Here is a 17096-nt window from a genome sequence, read left to right on the forward strand (position 1 = left end):
GGTACAAACAAGAGGTCACACATTACTCCAGTTTTGGCTTCTCTTCATTGGTTGCCTGTAAATTTTAGGGTTCATTTTAAAATTTTAGTTGTAACTTTTAGAGCTCTGCACAGTGAAACCCGTGCACTGATTTATCACAGAGTGGTGAAGGTCACAGCTATCGGCCGCATCACTTATCTTAAAATTTAAAGGCGTGAAATTGGACGGTCTAGTTCTGATTAGCGTCACCGCTGTCTCGGTGGAGTTTAATAAACTCGGCCGTCTGCTTCTTGCTATCTAAAATATAACCAGACACTGGTGTAAATTCTCAACTGTCTCATACTTCTGTTTAATAAGTTTTCTGTTTGACGTTTAGTCAGCTGTGTGAAAACCAAGGAGGAACCCACCCGGGGGATTAATAAAGTTTTATTTTATCTAATCTAATAACTTTAATCTCAGCCAAACCGATTTACTCACGAACAAACAAAACACTGAAAAAAGCCCAACAATAACATTTTTAGGTTGTCTAAGTGACTTATATATTACGTTTAACCCGAGCAGCGAAACTCCGCGGTGATCTGAAAATGATGTGCCGGGAGTTGTGCCGTTCTCGGCCGCATCAGTAACCCTCGAGCTCCCGGCTAGCTGTCGAGCTGGTGGGTAGCAGACGCCTCTGAAAACGTCGAAGCACTTTTGCAAATATGGGATATCTTGATAAACCGAGCAGATATTTGATGTTTACACAACTACTTTCTCGCCTGAAAATATGTTAAAAGTTTATTTTGTGACCCAGAAAGATTAGTATGAGTAATTTTAAAACTTAGTAGCGGCCGCCATTGCTGGAAACTGGAGTTTGGCTGGGCCGCGCTATGAATTCTGGGATATGGTAGTAATTTGGACAGCCTTCGGCGCGTCGCTGTGACGTAATCGGTCTACAAATGCGGCCTCAGGAGGATGCAGCCCATGAATTTGGACATGTCCAGAGTATAATCGCAGCCTTTGCGGTTAGAAAATTGCACTTGATCATGTCGCGATATTATCGCAAATGCGATATATTGTTCAGCCCTAATTTGTAGGTCAGCCAATTGATTAGACAGCAGCTGATGAAGAAGGCGTGTCTGAGCTCTGGTGTGCGGTGTGATGTCACATGATTATGTAACTCTGGTCTGTGTCTCTGCAGCGAACTCGGGCTCTCTGCAGGGTCCAAACACCCCTCAGTCCAGCAGCAGCTCCCTGACCGATGCCCCCGGAGACCTGAAGCCCCCGACCCCCGCCTCCACCCCGCAGAGCCACATGGCCCCCCAGCCTGGAAACAGGTAGGGGCAGAGCTTCAGTGTTAAACACACCTGAGCAAACTGCACATGAAGAACATGAAGAAGCCACAACAGAGTGGAACTTAAAGGTTTTCGTTCGCATCACGATTGCACAGCTGCAACTGTGATGCCTCCGAATTACACATCAGGCTCAGTCTGTTGGTGCAGTAACCTCACAGGCGCCATGTTATTGGTCACATGATGTCACTAAAAAGGCTCCAGAAGGACCAGCTCAGGTGAAGCTAGCAGACAGCTAGCAGTTACAGCTGCCTCTGTTACCATCCATCTGCAGGTTTTATGCTGCGTGTGGAGGTAATGATGTGAACCCGAACACTTTCATGTGACTCTCATGTCTGTGTTTTATGTTTAGGAGCGTGGGAGGAGTCAGTGTGCAGGACCCATTCTCTGAGGGTAGCGATCCAGCCTTCCACAGCAAACGAGGCCTGGGACCCGGCGGTGCTCCCTACCAGCAGGGAGGTGGTCCAGGAGACCCTATGAGGATGCAGTATGATGCCAACAAAGACCCTTATGGAGGAGTGAGGAAGGGTGAGGAGGGAAGAACTGAGGAGGACGTGTTTGTTTGAGAACCAGGAACACTGATAACACTTTGTGTTTTCAAGAAGCAGTAATCCATGCAGTTCTACTGTATTTAGTCCACTGCTTCCCCCTGGTGGTTGAAGCTTGAACTTTCAGTCTGACTGCAGTCTGACTGCAGGAGCTGCTGCAGATTACATCACATTATCGTACATCACCACCGAGCCAGTTTCACATCAGGGTTCATAGTTTAACACATAGCTCAGGATCAGTGTGTCTTTCTGGGGTTCACAGCAGGTTTTTGATTCTGCCGTCAGGTCCGGGTCCCGGCGAGGCCTTCAGTCCCGGTCAGATGCCCAGCGGTGGAGCCATGCAGGACATGTACCACCGTGGGCCACCCTCTGGACCGCTGGCAGGGATGGGCCCCAGACCCCAGTACTCCTACAGCCCCGGCTATGAGCGCAGGTGAGATTCTGCTCAAGATTTAAAGAAGCGTTAGCCCCACACAGATGTGAGTCTGTCTGAACTCAGCCACTGTATTCCCACCAGTTAGACTAAAAAAATGTCTTTCGTGTTTCACAGGAGTCCAGTTTTTCTGAATGTATTTAAAATCTATGAATGAAAAAGTGCACATAACTGTGAGTGATTCAGTTTTGCCCTGCAGCACGTCTGCTGTTTGTACACACACAGTTTGGTTTCTTTTTGTTTGTATTAAAAAGTTTAGCCGTGTAACTGTTTATCATCATGGCACTGTCAACTCTATGAACCAATTATTAAAAATGTTTTAGAAGAAGAAATAATCTCAAAGTGCAAACAAGGCTTTAAAAAAGTCTTAGGTGACAACTTTAAACACGGGAAACCAGCTGAAGTGTCTCTACTACAGGAGTTCACCTGTTTGTTTCCCACAGGCCGGAACATGCGATGGGCCCTGAGGGAGGCATGGCGCCCCCCGGAGGCCAGAACAGCATGGGTCCGTCTGCAAACGAAGCCAGCATGTTTCCCACCAACAGATTCCCCCACCAGAGGTGAGAGCGTGGATGTAACCAGCCCTCAATTATAGAGCTTTCATGTGATGTCATCTTTGTCATTTGTGTGACACTGTCTGTTCACGGGAGATTTGCTCCAAATATCAGATCATAGTCTAAACCCGGCCAAGTTTAAACAGTTTAACATGATTATGGGATCATTTAAGTTTCCTGTGTTGGCTCTTCAGGCACGGCCATGACGGTTATGGGCAGCAGTATCCTCACGGCATGGCCTACAGTTCCCATCAGTCCCTGTACCCTCAGCAGCAGGTAAGCGCCTCCTAAACGAGTCCCGATTGGTGTGATAAATCACGTCACTGAGGGGTCTGGGGGTACTTCAGGTCTGGATTCATTTCTGGTGTTTGTCTGCAGGGATACAAGCGTCCAATGGAGGGGATGTACCCGCCAGCGAAGCGTCACGAGGGCGAGGCGTTCGGCGTGCAGCAGTATGGCTCTCAGCAGCCCGACATGTTCCCCGTCTATGGGGGAGGAGGTGGGGGCTACATGGGCCCTGAGCGCCGGCCCATCCAGGGCCAGTACCCGTATCCTTACAGTCGCGACCGCCAGGGCCCCCCGCAGCACAGCATGATGAGCTCAGGGCCGGCGGCGGTGTCTGGGGGGTCCGGGGAAGTGCCGCAGGCCAACATGTGGCACCCCAGGACAGATATGGGCTATACGTACAGCCGGCAGGGTCAGGGACCCGCCTATCGAGGGGATGACCAGGAGAGCAGGGCTCCACAGGACGACCAGTGGGCCCCCGGTCACCCGAGCCAGCGCCAGACTCCATACCCCCCCCACTCTTCAGCCGCCAGCGCCACCTCCATTCCTCCTCTGCCCTCCAGACAGCCTCCCGCTTCTTTCCAGGCCACACCCACCATCCCCAACCACGTGACTCGCTCTCATAGCCCCTCCACATTTCCCCGGCCCATGGGGAGCTCGCTGTCACCCAACAGCGCACCCTACCTTCCCCCCATGAAGAAACCACCAGTGCTGGGAGCGCCGCAGGGACCGCTGACCTCTCAAACCGTCTCACTCATCAACAGGGAGGTCAGTTTCCCCCATGGCTCTGTGGAGGCCACGCCCCCCAAACTGAAACCACGGCGACGGCTGACCGCTAAGGACACAGGTGCGGCACACACACAGAGACACACACATCAGAGGGAGTTGTTTCTTCTTCAGGTTTTCATTCAGCCGGCAGGCAGCCGGGGTCAGCTGACACTCACTCTGTGCTGTTATTGGTCAGGAACCCCAGAGGCGTGGCGGGTGATGATGTCACTGAAGTCTGGCTTGTTAGCAGAGAGCACATGGGCATTGGACACCATCAACATCCTGCTGTACGATGACAGCACCGTCGGCTCCTTTAGCCTCCCGCAGGTCAGAGCCTCATCTTCCTCACTGCTCATCGTCCGTGTGTCTGATGTCTGTCAGTCTGACCTTTCTCCTCTTCCTCCTGCAGCTGCCGGGCTTCCTGGAGCTCATTGTGGAGTTTTACCGCCGCTGCCTGATCCAGATCTTCGGCATCCTCAAGGAATATGAAGTGGGAACTGTGAGGCAGGGTTCCCTGCTGGGGCCCCTCCCTGAGGAGGAGGTGACAGAGGAGCTGTTAGCCGCTGCGTCAGAATCCAATGGCCAGACAGCGTTGGAGCAGAAGATTCAGAGGTGGTCAGCTGAGCAGGCGGAAGACATGCCGCCACCGCTGCTCATGCCTTCTGAGGAGGAGGTGAAAGAACCTGTGGTCAAAGAAGAAGCACAGGTGAAGGAGGAGGAGCACATGGAGGAAGCAGAGGCCCGCCTCCAGCAGGCCAGCAAGTACGACAAGCTGCCAATCAGGGTTGAGACCGGCGATGGGTGGGAGGAGGTGGAGGAGCGCTGGGCCAAGTTGAACCGACCCAATGGCTTCATCAGCGGCCTCCTCCACTGGAAGGCCGGAGGAGGAGACTCCACCACTCACATCCTGACACACTTCGAGTCCCGCACAGGAGACTTTGTCCCTCTGCACCCACCCGAGTGGGAAGAGGGTGAAACAGGCAAGGAAGAGCTGGGCGGAGGAGAAGAGCAAAACCAGCCAGACGGAGGAGAAGGTAAGACCTGAAGAGAGGAGATATGGACATTTATCAATATTATCACCAATAAAATGATTCAAGTGATTATTGATTGTCAGACTTTAAAGGAAACTTTTTATCACCTTAATCCTGAAACTGTGCATCCTCTAACTTTCTTACATTTTGCAATTTTACATCTACAATAAATAAAAAATACATAAAATTATATAATTTAGTGACGGAGGAATAAAGTTACATTAAATACAAATTTTACATTTCTAAAAAATTTTATGTCACAGTATTTAAATTTTTTGAATTTTTCTTTAATTGCAAAATTTTAGTACTTAACATCATGAAGTTATGACTTGTTTCTCAATTTTAATTTGATGGAACATTATGTTTTGACATTTATAAATTTACATTTTTTGCAATTTAAAAAAAAAATTCAATTAATTTTTAAAAATCTACAATTTGTTCCACCACTAGGTGTCTCTGTTGCCCCTTTAATCTCACTCTGCTCTCTTTGTCCGCTCAGAGGTCAGAGGTCAGGATTCACAAGCTCAGAGTCCCATCAGCCAGCTGGAGGATGAGCCTCGCTGCTGGGATGAGGCCCCGCTGTCCACCGCTGAGCCGTGGCAGGACGCGCTGGCCAAACGCTGCGTCTGCATCTCCAACATCGTGCGCGGCCTCTCCTTTGTGCCCGGGAACGACGCCATGCTATCACGGCATCCTGGGCTGGTGCTGATCCTGGGCCGGCTTGTGCTGCTGCACCACCGCCACCCCCGCAGGAAACGGACTCCGCCCACCTACCAGCGGGAGGAGGAGCAAGGTCTGGCGTGCAGCCGGGACGAGTGGTGGTGGGACTGCCTGGCGGCGCTTAGGGAGAACACACTGGTGACGCTGGCCAACATCTCGGGCCAGCTGGATCTGTCGCTGTACCCAGAGAGCATCTGCCTGCCTATCCTGGACGGGCTACTGCACTGGATCGTGTGCCCATCTGCCGAGGCGCAGGACCCGTTCTCCACGATGGGCGGCTTCTCGTCACTCACGCCACAGAGACTCGTGTTGGAGTGTTTGTGCAAGCTGAGCATTAAGGACTGCAACGTGGACCTGCTGCTCGCCACGCCGCCCTTTATTCGCCAGCAGAAGCTCTTCTCCACACTGGTGCGTTTGGTGGGCGAAAGGAAGAGTCAGGTGTGCCGGGAGATGGCAGTGGCTGTGCTGTCCAACCTTGCGCAGGGCGACCCCACGGCGGCAAGGGCGGTTGCCCAACAAAAAGGCAGTGTGGGCACACTCATTGGCTTCCTGGAGGACTGTGTGGCCATGGCCCAGTACCAGCAGAACCCGCACAGCCTGCTGCACACTGCTGTGCCGCCAGAGCCGCCCAGCATCAACATGATGTGCCGCGCCGCCAAAGCATTGCTGGCCATGGCACGGGTAGAGGAGAACCGGACGGAGTTTGTTCTATATGAGAGCCGGCTGCTCGACATCTCACTGTCATCCGCACTCAACTCCTCTGTGGCGGCCATCATGTGTGAAGTACTGTTTAAAATCGGCCACTCATGACACAAACACCACCACGGAGCGTGCTCAGTAGCACTGTAAGCAGCTCCGCCCGTGTGACAAACTGGCTCCTATTATATTTTTATTTAAGAACAGAAAAGAAATGTTTTTACATACAAATGAATATATATAGAATCTATAAAGCTCCGACTCCATCTGCAAATGTTTGTTTGGAATTTTTAAGTAATTTTAATACAAAATATTTAATACTTGTATTTTTAATTTTCTAATTGTTTCGTTGGTTTCTTGTTTTGTTTGAACCAAAGTGTGACGGTGGCTCGGGTTCCGGCTCTCTTCAATGTTTTTTTTTAAACATTTGTGGTTGTTCCTTTCTGTTTGCAAGGCTGTTTGGGGGGGCGGGGTTATTTAAATAGTGTTGTAGATAGGTCTTTTTTGTTTTTTCTCACGTGGTATGACAGAGGAAATACTGATGTTCAGTCACGTACTTTGTTCTGGTGCAATATGTTTGCTTGGGCGTTTTTTTTTAATGTGAATTATTTGACCATCTGCCGTTTGACCATCAGTATTTTTGCCGAACCACAGCAGTATCAGCCAATGGGTTTTTAAGAACTTTGTTTTGTCCACCAATCAGATCCCTCCACCGTCATCCTCCTCCTGTAAATAGTTGATGTGCATTGAGCTCCAGAAGATGGCGTCCCGACTCTCTATGAATTTATAATCACAACTCTGAACATTCGAGTTTCTGTATTTAAGGACAAAAAAACTCATCTTCAGGATGTTTCATGGGGTCTGATCTGACAGGGTGTGTTTGATTTGAGAGACTGTATGTACAGGAGGTACGGGGGTCAGTTGGGGCAGGGCAGGCAGAACTGTACTTATATCATGTTGCTGACATCAAAACAGTTATAAGAAATGTAAAGAGAGAGGAAAAAAAGAAAATCTCTACATCCAGAACGTCTCCTGTTTGATTTGACAGATGCTGTTTCTTCAGTATGAGATCTTTATATGTTCCACGACATGTTAAAGAATAAATGTACATGAACTCTGGTTGAGCACTGTGAGCGCAGCTCTGAGCTTGTTTACTTTGGCCTTAATTTGGTGCTGACTTTCATGTAGGACCTAAAAGAACCACATTACACCAGTACATCTGATAGATTTTAGTTTGTTGAACAAGGAGCCACAAAAGTTAGCTGTGGAGTTCCCCTTGGCTCTGTGCTGGGACCTCTACTTTTATTAGAAAAACATATCCATGGCTACGCAGACGTTATAAATTCATACAGCAGCTGAGAATGCAGCATGTACAAACTGTATACTGGAGTACCAGCATGACGAAGAAACAGATAACTTGGATGTGATGAAGCTGCTGCTGTCAGATACATGCTGTGTATGCTAAGCTAACCTTAGCGTGCTGATTGACGCTGTCAACATCCTGAGTACTTTGAATAGAAATTAGTTGAGGCATCAGAGCGATACATAAAGAAAAAGGTGCAAAGAGCACATTTCATTAGTGATTTCTGTTGTAAAAGAATAACTGCCTGCAGCTGCTCAATATTAACTGCATTTATCTTTTCCTTAAATATTTCAACTCCACTGAACATTTTCTCAACCTCTTATTCCTGATTTTGATCCTTTCACACAGTATTTTCAGAAATGTTCTACCTTCTTTACATTCATCTCACAGCTTTGAACACTGCCAGCAGCAAAAAAAACACAAAGAAAGCAGCAACTCAGAATGAAATTATAGAATCACATTCAGAGAAAAATATCATTTCCATGGTCTTTACTAGAACTGCTTCCATCGGTGGGGAAAACTAATCAGAACTCAGTCTGTTCGTCTTACAGCTGATCCATTATCGACAAGCTGGAACCAAATTAGAACCAAACTGGGATCAAAGTGGTTCGTAGGTTCATTCGGCTCCTCCACTGCTTCCAGAAAAAAACAAAAAGCTGCCAAGTGTCTGAGAAACGCCGGCGTACACGTTCGATTTCACCCCACTGATGATTTGAGTCACTTCGACTTGAAGACTGCATCCCAGTCCAGAGGTTCAGATCCAGCTATGTCGCTCTTTGGGATGGACGGGAAGAAGGACTGCATCTTCTGTCTGAACTCTGGGAGCTGAAACATTATACCAACAAAAAAGAAAAAACAGATAAAGACAAGAATGAGAACTTTTCATATTCTTTCAGTAAATTGAATATTTGATAACATTAAAATGTGCAATTATTTTATTTTTCTAAATAATTTAATTTTACAACTTGATTTTTCTTTATTAAGAAAGTTTTAATTAGTTTAGTTTTACGAAGTCTAACTTTCTCATCTACATCAACTACTCTCTCTTTAGACCTTTTTTTTTACTTTAACAACTAAAATTCGTTCTCAGAATTTTAGTTCAACACTTTCTTCTGAAAATGTTTCAAACATTATGTCCAAATTGTAATTTTATTGGTAGGATTGTAGAAATTATTCATAAATAAATTGCCTTTATTTCACAAAATTTATTTTTCTTCCTCTCAGAGACTATAATCCTTAAAGAAAAGTTCAGGTAAAGAGGTGATAAAATCCTGACTGAATAAAGCTCATTATTTATGAAATAAACATAAAAGTCAGCACTGAGCCATTTGCAGGTACATACGCTGTGAACGCCGAGGACTTTCCACACGCTGAAGCCGAGCAGGCCTACTCCACACCAGGCGAACAGCGAGCCCCACCCCAGAGCTCTGAGGGCCAGAGATGCGCCGCTCTCCGGGACTGCCGCCGTCGCTGTGACGCCCTGAACAGGAAACAAGCAGGGAAAAAATCTGACATCAGGTTTTACAGCTGCATTTGGTCTTACGGGAATTCTCCAAAAGTTGATTCTGTTCATCTGGACGTAGCGTTTTCAGTGGGAGAAACGTTTCCCCGTTTCTTACGGGAATTATTTCTCCCAGAAGCTGTGAAATTACTTTTACAGCCAAAAACATGAGGGAATTCAACAAATAGCTGAAACGGACGTTAAAGTGTCAGCTGCATGTCCGGTTGGTGGAGCAGAGTGAGGTCATCCTCTCTGTCACATGATGGAGGAATCTGAACTGTGCTGAACCAAACTGGAACAATTCCAACAAACATGAACCCCTTCCAGCAGCTCACAGATAAATATCACAGAATCACAGAAATGTTTTTGCAGCATGTCCTGGACTGCGTCAGCTCTCGGTCTGTGCCGTCCCTCCACATCACTTCCTGCTGCATCCTGAAGCCCGGTTCGATCACATGTGGTCCGAGCGTGGCAATCTCTCTCGTTTTAACGCATCAGCTCCCGTTGCTCCCTCTCGCCGAGCTCATCCGCTTCACACCTCATGATGATCGCTTGGACGGCTCCAGCTCTAAAAGAAAAACATCTCTGTAGCTCCTCGAGGCTAACTGGCCTAGCAGTAGGAGTGGCAGCACGATCTCCTCGTTAAGCTTCTCTGGGGCCAAGAGTGCAATGTAAAGCAAAAAAAAAAACTATAGTAGATCTGTAAAACCTGTCTTTATAGAAAAATAAGTAACTTTCACCCTCAGAGTGAGCAAAAAAAATCCAAGAGCTGCTGCTGAAGGTCGCCAATCAGACAAACCTGAAGGGTTCTCGAAAACTAACTTCAGCTCTTCACTCAGGTGTTTTGGTGACTCATGGCTAACAGGTGCTTGAAGCTCTGAGTGACATCAGGTTAACTCCTTCAGTGTGAAAATGACCCATACAATCGCCATGAACTGCAATAGTGTTACACCTTTATCTCGTTTTAATGGATGCTCCAGTGCTCGGGTTCTCCAATTCTTCAACAGTTTGGTGCTGGTGGCCATTATTTCCTCAGAAGGAAATCTGAGGAAAAAATAAAAGCTCATCTGTGCAAGATGTTCTCTACACACCTCCATCACCTCCCTGAAGGATTTACAACCTCCATGTTTGAGGACAGGAAGCACAGCTGACGTCTTTCCTTTTCAGCTGAAACGGAGTAAAAGCTGCACTTTAATGACCTCAACCCTCTAATCAGATTTTACATTTCCTAACTGAAGCTCAGCCTGAGGCTTCGATTCAGAGACGACCACAAAGACGAGTCTGTGACTGAAATAGATCCGTCTGTGCTTCCACGCCAAATTTATCTCACATGTGCGTCAGCATTAATCGGATCCCGCCAGTCGCCAATAACTCAAACAGCTGTGGCCGCCACGCGCCAGGACTTCACGGAAAGTCTATTTTCAGGTCGAGATGAGTCAGGAGGGAAGGCGGACGTCATCGCAGATGTGCGGACAGCCATCGATTGTCTTCAGGAGGCTGAGGCCGTAAACAAGCTGCTGTTAGCATCGGTAGCTTCTCACGCAAGCACCGCTGAAACCTCCGAATGGATGGGAAAAGGACCGGAAGTAGTGTGTGCCATCCATCAGATCCTCAGTCCAGCTACATTTTCAAGTTAAAATATCCACAATTTTTAAGTTTCCAAAGACTGATGATTAGCCTCAGCTCAATAAAATTATAAATACTGCCGGCGCTGCCTCCAAGTAGACACACCTACGGCATTAATTTCAAAATCCTGCATCATCGTATCGCATTCACAACATTTTAGGGAAACTTGACGTCTGACCTTGAGGTCGATGTCGAGGTCACTGAGATTTGAAATTTAGTAGGTAACAATTTGAAGAATCTACGTCGCCTCGTTTTTCACAAACTTTGGTGTCCACGCCGCCCGCCCGCCGGGTGACAACGTTACTCCTTCTACCTTTTAACAAGTGAAAAATATGGAGATTCTCTGTGAGGTTCTGCAGTTAGAACGTTTTCCTGCTGTTTCTCAGAGGATTTATAGATGTTTATTAGTGATGACAATCTACAAATGTGTGCTTCATGAATGAGTTTCTGACTGAGTTATGATTCTGAGAGAGAAACAAACACCTGCACTGTGAGCTCAGGTTAAGTTTACCTTGTTGAACCACTCCGGGCTTTTCTTCTTGGCGAGCGCCAATGTGGAGCCGAATCCTGCGATCATCCCTGCGGACGCCACCGTAGTCAGAAATGCTGCACCTGCACACAGGAAGTGATCTCACTCAGGTGAGAAATCGCCACAAGTTCACAACCACTCCATTAAAGCAGACACAGGACATGCTTCTACATGTAGCTTCTCAAATGTAAACAGCAAAAAACCTTTAGGAGGAAGAGTTAGAGTGGCTAACAGGTGCCACTCTGAAGTTTCACCTTACAGTCTGAATCTTTTTGCACAGCTGCTGATGTACAGGGTGGGTCATTTATATGGATACATCGTAATAAAATGGGAATGGTTGGTGATATTAAAGTCCTGTTTGTGGCACATTAGTATATGTGAGGGGGCAAACTCCTCAAGATGGGTGGTGACCATGGTGGCCATTTGGAAGTCGGCCACCTTGGATACAACTTTTGTTTTTTTCAATAGGAAGAGGGCCATGTGACACATCAAACTTATTGGTAATGTCACAAGAAAAACAATGGTGTGTTTGGTTTCAACGTAACTTTATTCTTTCATGAGTTATTTACAAGTTTCTGACCACTTATAAAATGTGTTCAATGTGCTGCCCATTGTGTTGGATTGTCAGTGCAACCCTCTTCTCCCACTCTTCACACACTGATAGCAACACCGCAGGAGAAATGCCAGCACAGCCATCCAGTATCCGTAGTTTCAGGTGCTGCACATCTCGTATCTTCACACCATAGACAATTGCCTTCAGATGACCCCAAAGATAAAAGTCTAAGGGGGTCAGATCGGGAGACCTTGGGGGCCATTCAACTGGCTCACGACGACCAATCCACTTTCCAGGAAACTGTTCATCTAGGAATGCTCGGACCTGGCACCCATAATGTGGTGGTGCACCATCTTGCTGGAAAAACTCAGGGAACGTGCCAGCTTCAGTGCATAAAGAGGGAAAAACATCATCATGTAGCAATTTCAAATATCCAGTGGCCTTGAGGTTTCTATTGATGAAGAATGGACCCACTATTGTTGTACCCCATATACCACACCAAACCATCACTTTTGCTGTTCCAACAGTCTTGGAGGGATCCATCCAATGTGGGTTAGTGTCAGACCAATAGTGGTGGTTTTGTTTGTTAACTTCACCATTCACATAAAAGTTTGCCTCATCACTGAACAAAATCTTCTGCGTGAACTGAGGGTCCGGTTCCAATTTTTGTTTTGCCCATTCTGCAAATTCTGTGCGCCGATCTGGGTCATCCTCGCTGAGATGCTGCAGTAGATGGAGTTTGTAAGGGTGCCATTTGTGAGTAGCTAATATCTGCCAAAGGGATTTTCGACTAATGCTACTCTCCAGTGACATGCGGCGAGTGCTACGCTGTGGGCTCTTGCTGAGTGAAGCTAACTGTAGCATGGGAGATGGGTGGTCTCGTAGGGTGTCTTGCATTGAAATCTGCTGCAATGACTCGGTTACTGCGTTCACCAGATATCAACACAATTTCGATCTGCTCCTCACGTGTTAACCTCTTCGACATGTCAATGGCTGTGAACAAAGAGAAACTTGTAAATAACTCATGAAAGAATAAAGTTACGTTGAAACCAAGCACACCATTGTTTTTCTTGTGACATTACCAATAAGTTTGATGTGTCACATGGTCCTCTTCCTATTGAAAAAACAAAAGTTGTATCCAAGATGGCCGACTTCTAAATGGCCACCATGGTCACCACCCATCTTGAGGAGTTTGCCCCCTCACATATACTAATGTGCCACAAACAGGACTTTAATATCACCAACCATTCCCATGTTATTACGGTGTATCCATATAAATGGCCCACCTTGTATTTCCGAAATCACAAGAACCTTAAATAGAACAGAGTTTGAATCGTGTTGGGTCTGTGTTTCCACAAACCCCGCTAATTCTAGACTTATTCATCATGAAGAAAACAAGACAGTCGATCGATCGATTATTTGCGCAAGGGAGGCCTCGTCTGTGTCCACCACGAAAATGACCCCCAGATCTGACCTCCTCCTGCTACCTTTTATTGAGAGACCGTTCACACAAAACACGTCAGAACAAAGCCACGCCCACATGGTCCTAAGACAAGGCATTTGTATGCATATGTGTGTGAACTTCTGTAAGAATGTGTGTGTGTGTGTGTGTGTGTTATGTGAGAATGTGTGTGTGTCAGACCTCCTGCTGACCAAAGGGTCGTAAACCCAGGAAGCCTACATCAAAAGAAACAGATCTTTCAGATAGGATGTATCTACAATTAAACTTTCCCCAGCACAGAGTGGTTGGAGAGGTGGTCAGGATCAAAGGAATGGCTTTGATCCTACTGCTTGAACTAAGACTGTAAAAATTTAAGAAACACAATGGCAACATTCAACAATTAGACTTAATAAATCGAGTCTGGTGGAAACACAGAGGCTTAATGTGTAGACCTGAGATGTGAGATGACCGAGGTTCCATTTCAGTGTCAGTGTTCTGAACTGTAAAAAGGAGCTTTGGCAGGTTTACTTAAATAAATGAAAAATTTAAAATAACTGTCAAGGGAGCTTGCAAAGAAAAGCGTCTGGACTTCTTTAAGTTGCTTGAAGACGTTTCACCTCTCATCCGAGAAGCTTCTTCAGTTCTAAGGTCAAATGGTGGAGAGTCCCAGATATAAACCTAGTGGGAGTATCCCCCCACAGAGGGACAAAAGGACCCCCTGATGATCCTCTAATCGCCTGAGCCAAGGTGTGAAACTGGGTGTGGGTCCCAATCAGCCAGAGTTTCGGGTGAGATCATTGTGAAACCTGGCCCCACCTTATCATGTCACCTATTGTAGCCAACCATTACATGGAGGAAGTGGAAAGGAAGGCTCTTGGCTCTTTCAAAGGAAGAGTACCCAGCCACTGGTACAGATATGTGGACGACACCTGGGTCAAAATCAAGACACAAGAAATGGAATCCTTCACTGCGCACATTAACGCTGTGGATAAAAACATCAAGTTCACCAGGGAAGACACAAAGGACAACTGTTTGCCTTTCCTGGACTGCGCCGTGCACATTGAAGAGAACGGCAACCTCAACATCGAAGTTTACCAGAAGCCCACACACACGGACCAGTACCTCCTCTTTGACTCCCATCACCCTTTGGAACACAAACTTGGAGTAATTAGGACCCTACACCACCGGGCAGAACATGTTCCCTCTAAGCCTGAAGGAAAAAAGAAGGAACACACACATGTAAAGGAAGCACTCAAAACCTGCGGCTATCCTAAATGGGCGTTCTTAAAGTCAGCAAAGAGGCACAGAAAAGAAGACCAGACACCAGCGAGGGAGGATAAGAAGGACAGACGCAACAACATTGTCATCCCCTATGTAGCCGGTGTATCAGAAAAACTCAGGAGAGTTTTCTCCAAGCATGACATCCCAGTGTATTTCAGACCCAGCAACACGCTCAGACAAAAACTGGTTCACCCGAAAGACAAAACGCCAAAACACAGACTTAACAATGTGGTGTATGCTGTACAGTGCAGCGAGGAATGCTCAGACCTCTACATTGGAGAGACCCAACAGCCACTTCACAAGCGCATGGCACAACACAGAAGAGCCACCTCCACAGGACAAGACTCAGCAGTCCATCTGCATCTTAAGGATAAAGGACACTCTTTCGAGGATGCCAATGTTCACATTTTGGACAGAGAGGACAGATGGTTTGAAAGAGGAGTGAAAGAAGCCATCTATGTCCACTGTGAGCGACCATCTTTGAACAGAGGCGGTGGTTTACGACACCAACTCTCTGCCATCTATAATCCAGTTTTGAGATCCCTTCCCAGACGCCTTAACGCCCACTCACATCCTGGGCCATCTGATCTCAGGAATTCGCATGATAAGGTGGGGCCAGGTTTCACAATGAACACACCCGAAACTCTGGCTGATTGGGACCCACACCCAGTTTCACACCTTGGCTCAGGCGATTAGAGGATCATCAGGGGGTCCTTTTGTCCCTCTGTGGGGGGTCACTCCCACTAGGTTTATATCTGGGACTCTCCACCATTTGACCTTAGAACTGAAGAAGCTTCTCGGCTGAGAGGTGAAACGTCTTCAAGTAACTTCTTTAAGTTACTTGAAGACGTTTCACCTCTCATTCGAGAAGCTTCTTCAGTCCAGACGCCTTTCTTTACAAGCTCCTTTGACTACGATGACCTGGATGACTGAGAACCTTCACAGACTTAAAATAACTGTTTGTTCCAAAGAAAATTCATTAAACAGCCTGAGTAAAATAACTTTATAACATTTCTCAAATGCTCCTTTATAAAGACAACCCTTAAAATGCAATAGTTCTGAACTGAGTCTGGCGTCGTCTAGAAAAAGATATTATTTGCAGGAACACACGAGTCTCTGTCCTCGATGCTGGCGTTCCTGAAAACTGATGTTTTTTGAATGAGGTCTGGTGGCTTGCTGTGAATTCAAAACAACGACAACAATCCCTATCACATTTGTTCTGTGCAGAACTCTCAAAGCAAGTTCTTTATTTCTACAATTTTTAATTACAAGTACTAAAACACCAAAACTCGTGATACCCGAAGTTACTTTTCGATTAGACATTAAAATAATTTGACTTGAATTTGAGAACAAGTGTCTGATCTGCTGAAAGGGACTGAAGACGAAAATAATTTAGTAACTACATCAGAAATAACCAATCAACTCGACTTTTTTGTTTAGCGGAACTGAGCAGAAAACATTTAAGCTTCAGGAAAAAATGCTTTATCTTGTGTTTCTATGCGGCGGAATCCTTTAACAGCGAATCAAATCTGAAAATGTCCGATTTTTCAGCGGAGTCTGGCGCAGCAGCTCGACATTGTCGTGGCCTCGAACAGAAAAACATACAGCAGAAACCTACGAACACCTCCTGCCAGCGTGGACAGCAGTCCGGTCAGGTGACCCCCTCAGGTACCTTTTAACACCTGCAGTTTGGCCTCTTCATCTCGTTCTGCTCCCGCGGTCACATCCAGGTCTTCCTCAGCTGTCATGTTGCTTCGGTCCGTTTCCGTAAAACGTCCGAGCAGAAACAAAGCAGCTAGGAACACAAGTGTGTTTATGTTAAAGGAGAACACAGAATAAACTTAAATGTACAAATAGTACAACAGCTTTATTTTATGATTTTTTAGTTTGTTTGTTTTTTTCACAGAGCAAAGAACCACAGAGACGGAATCCCGAACCAAAGATCGTCTATTTTTAAAAAAGATTCGATGTCGGGCTCATACAGGAAGTCTCACTCCCAAACATTTTAAAGGACACAAAAAGGAATCTGTAGTCCGGATATGATTCTGATACAGCGACCACAATCCTGAGACTGTGCAACACCTCTTCTGGATCTGTTCATACGCTAGAACATTTTGGAAAGACTTCAGTAGATTCATTGCTGGACATCTCTATAAAGACTTTACTGTGAAATGAGAAAATGTTGTATTTTGTTTCTTTTGAAGGCAAAAAAAGAAGATGTTTACTTTATAATAAACTTGTTAGTTATCTTAGCTAAATTTTATTTTCACAAATGCAAATACAGTAACAAAAAGCCTAATTTTAAACATTACTATAATGATGTTTTATGTTACATAAAATTGATTAGTGGATCACTTAACAAAAAGGCTATGAAAACTATTACTATTTGTAGTAATTACCAATTATTTGAATGTTTGTAATTCTTTGTATTACACCCCCTGGTATATGTTAATTTTG

General features: G+C 46.0%; 2 protein-coding genes across 4 annotated transcripts in view; one reads left to right on the forward strand and one right to left on the reverse strand.

Annotated features, from left to right (window-relative positions):
- Positions 1 to 7464, forward strand: part of arid1b (AT-rich interactive domain 1B) — a 40829-nt gene extending 33365 nt beyond the window's left edge. For all 3 annotated transcript variants that reach the window (XM_085432701.1, XM_085432702.1, XM_085432703.1), the window contains 9 exons: positions 1160 to 1295; positions 1663 to 1838; positions 2144 to 2291; positions 2735 to 2851; positions 3040 to 3121; positions 3224 to 3977; positions 4095 to 4225; positions 4308 to 4932; positions 5429 to 7464. In XM_085432701.1, coding sequence (XP_085288827.1) covers positions 1160 to 1295; positions 1663 to 1838; positions 2144 to 2291; positions 2735 to 2851; positions 3040 to 3121; positions 3224 to 3977; positions 4095 to 4225; positions 4308 to 4932; positions 5429 to 6459 — 3200 coding nt within the window. In that variant the 3' untranslated portion in view covers positions 6460 to 7464. The remainder of the gene's footprint in view (positions 1 to 1159; positions 1296 to 1662; positions 1839 to 2143; positions 2292 to 2734; positions 2852 to 3039; positions 3122 to 3223; positions 3978 to 4094; positions 4226 to 4307; positions 4933 to 5428) is intronic.
- tmem242 (transmembrane protein 242) lies at positions 6998 to 16427 on the reverse strand. Its single transcript, XM_085432725.1, has 4 exons — positions 16312 to 16427; positions 11347 to 11447; positions 9051 to 9188; positions 6998 to 8533 (listed from the first exon to the last, which is right to left on the reverse strand). The coding sequence occupies exons 1-4, from the start codon at positions 16385 to 16387 to the stop codon at positions 8426 to 8428; spliced, it is 423 nt and encodes a 140-aa protein (XP_085288851.1). The 5' UTR covers positions 16388 to 16427; the 3' UTR covers positions 6998 to 8425.
- Between the last annotated feature and the right edge of the window lie 669 nt (positions 16428 to 17096).

Source organism: Copadichromis virginalis, linkage group LG15, assembly GCF_057382275.1.
Source record: "Copadichromis virginalis isolate Kocher_CV1m ecotype Utaka linkage group LG15, C_Virginalis_male_GT1.1, whole genome shotgun sequence".
NCBI classification, from domain to species: domain Eukaryota; kingdom Metazoa; phylum Chordata; class Actinopteri; order Cichliformes; family Cichlidae; genus Copadichromis; species Copadichromis virginalis.

What these genes read in the sequence shown, in the direction of transcription:
- tmem242 (XM_085432725.1), bottom strand. Translation starts at nt 16,387, where the DNA reads ATGACAGCTGAGGAAGACCTGGATGTGACCGCGGGAGCAGAACGAGAT. An exon ending in CAAACTGCAGGTGTTAAAAG is followed by an intron (nt 11,448 to 16,311) that starts GTACCTGAGGGG and finishes TCCTGTGTGCAG; the next exon opens with GTGCAGCATTTCTGACTACG. An exon ending in AAGTCCTCGGCGTTCACAGC is followed by an intron (nt 8,534 to 9,050) that starts GTATGTACCTGC and finishes ATAATGTTTCAG; the next exon opens with CTCCCAGAGTTCAGACAGAA.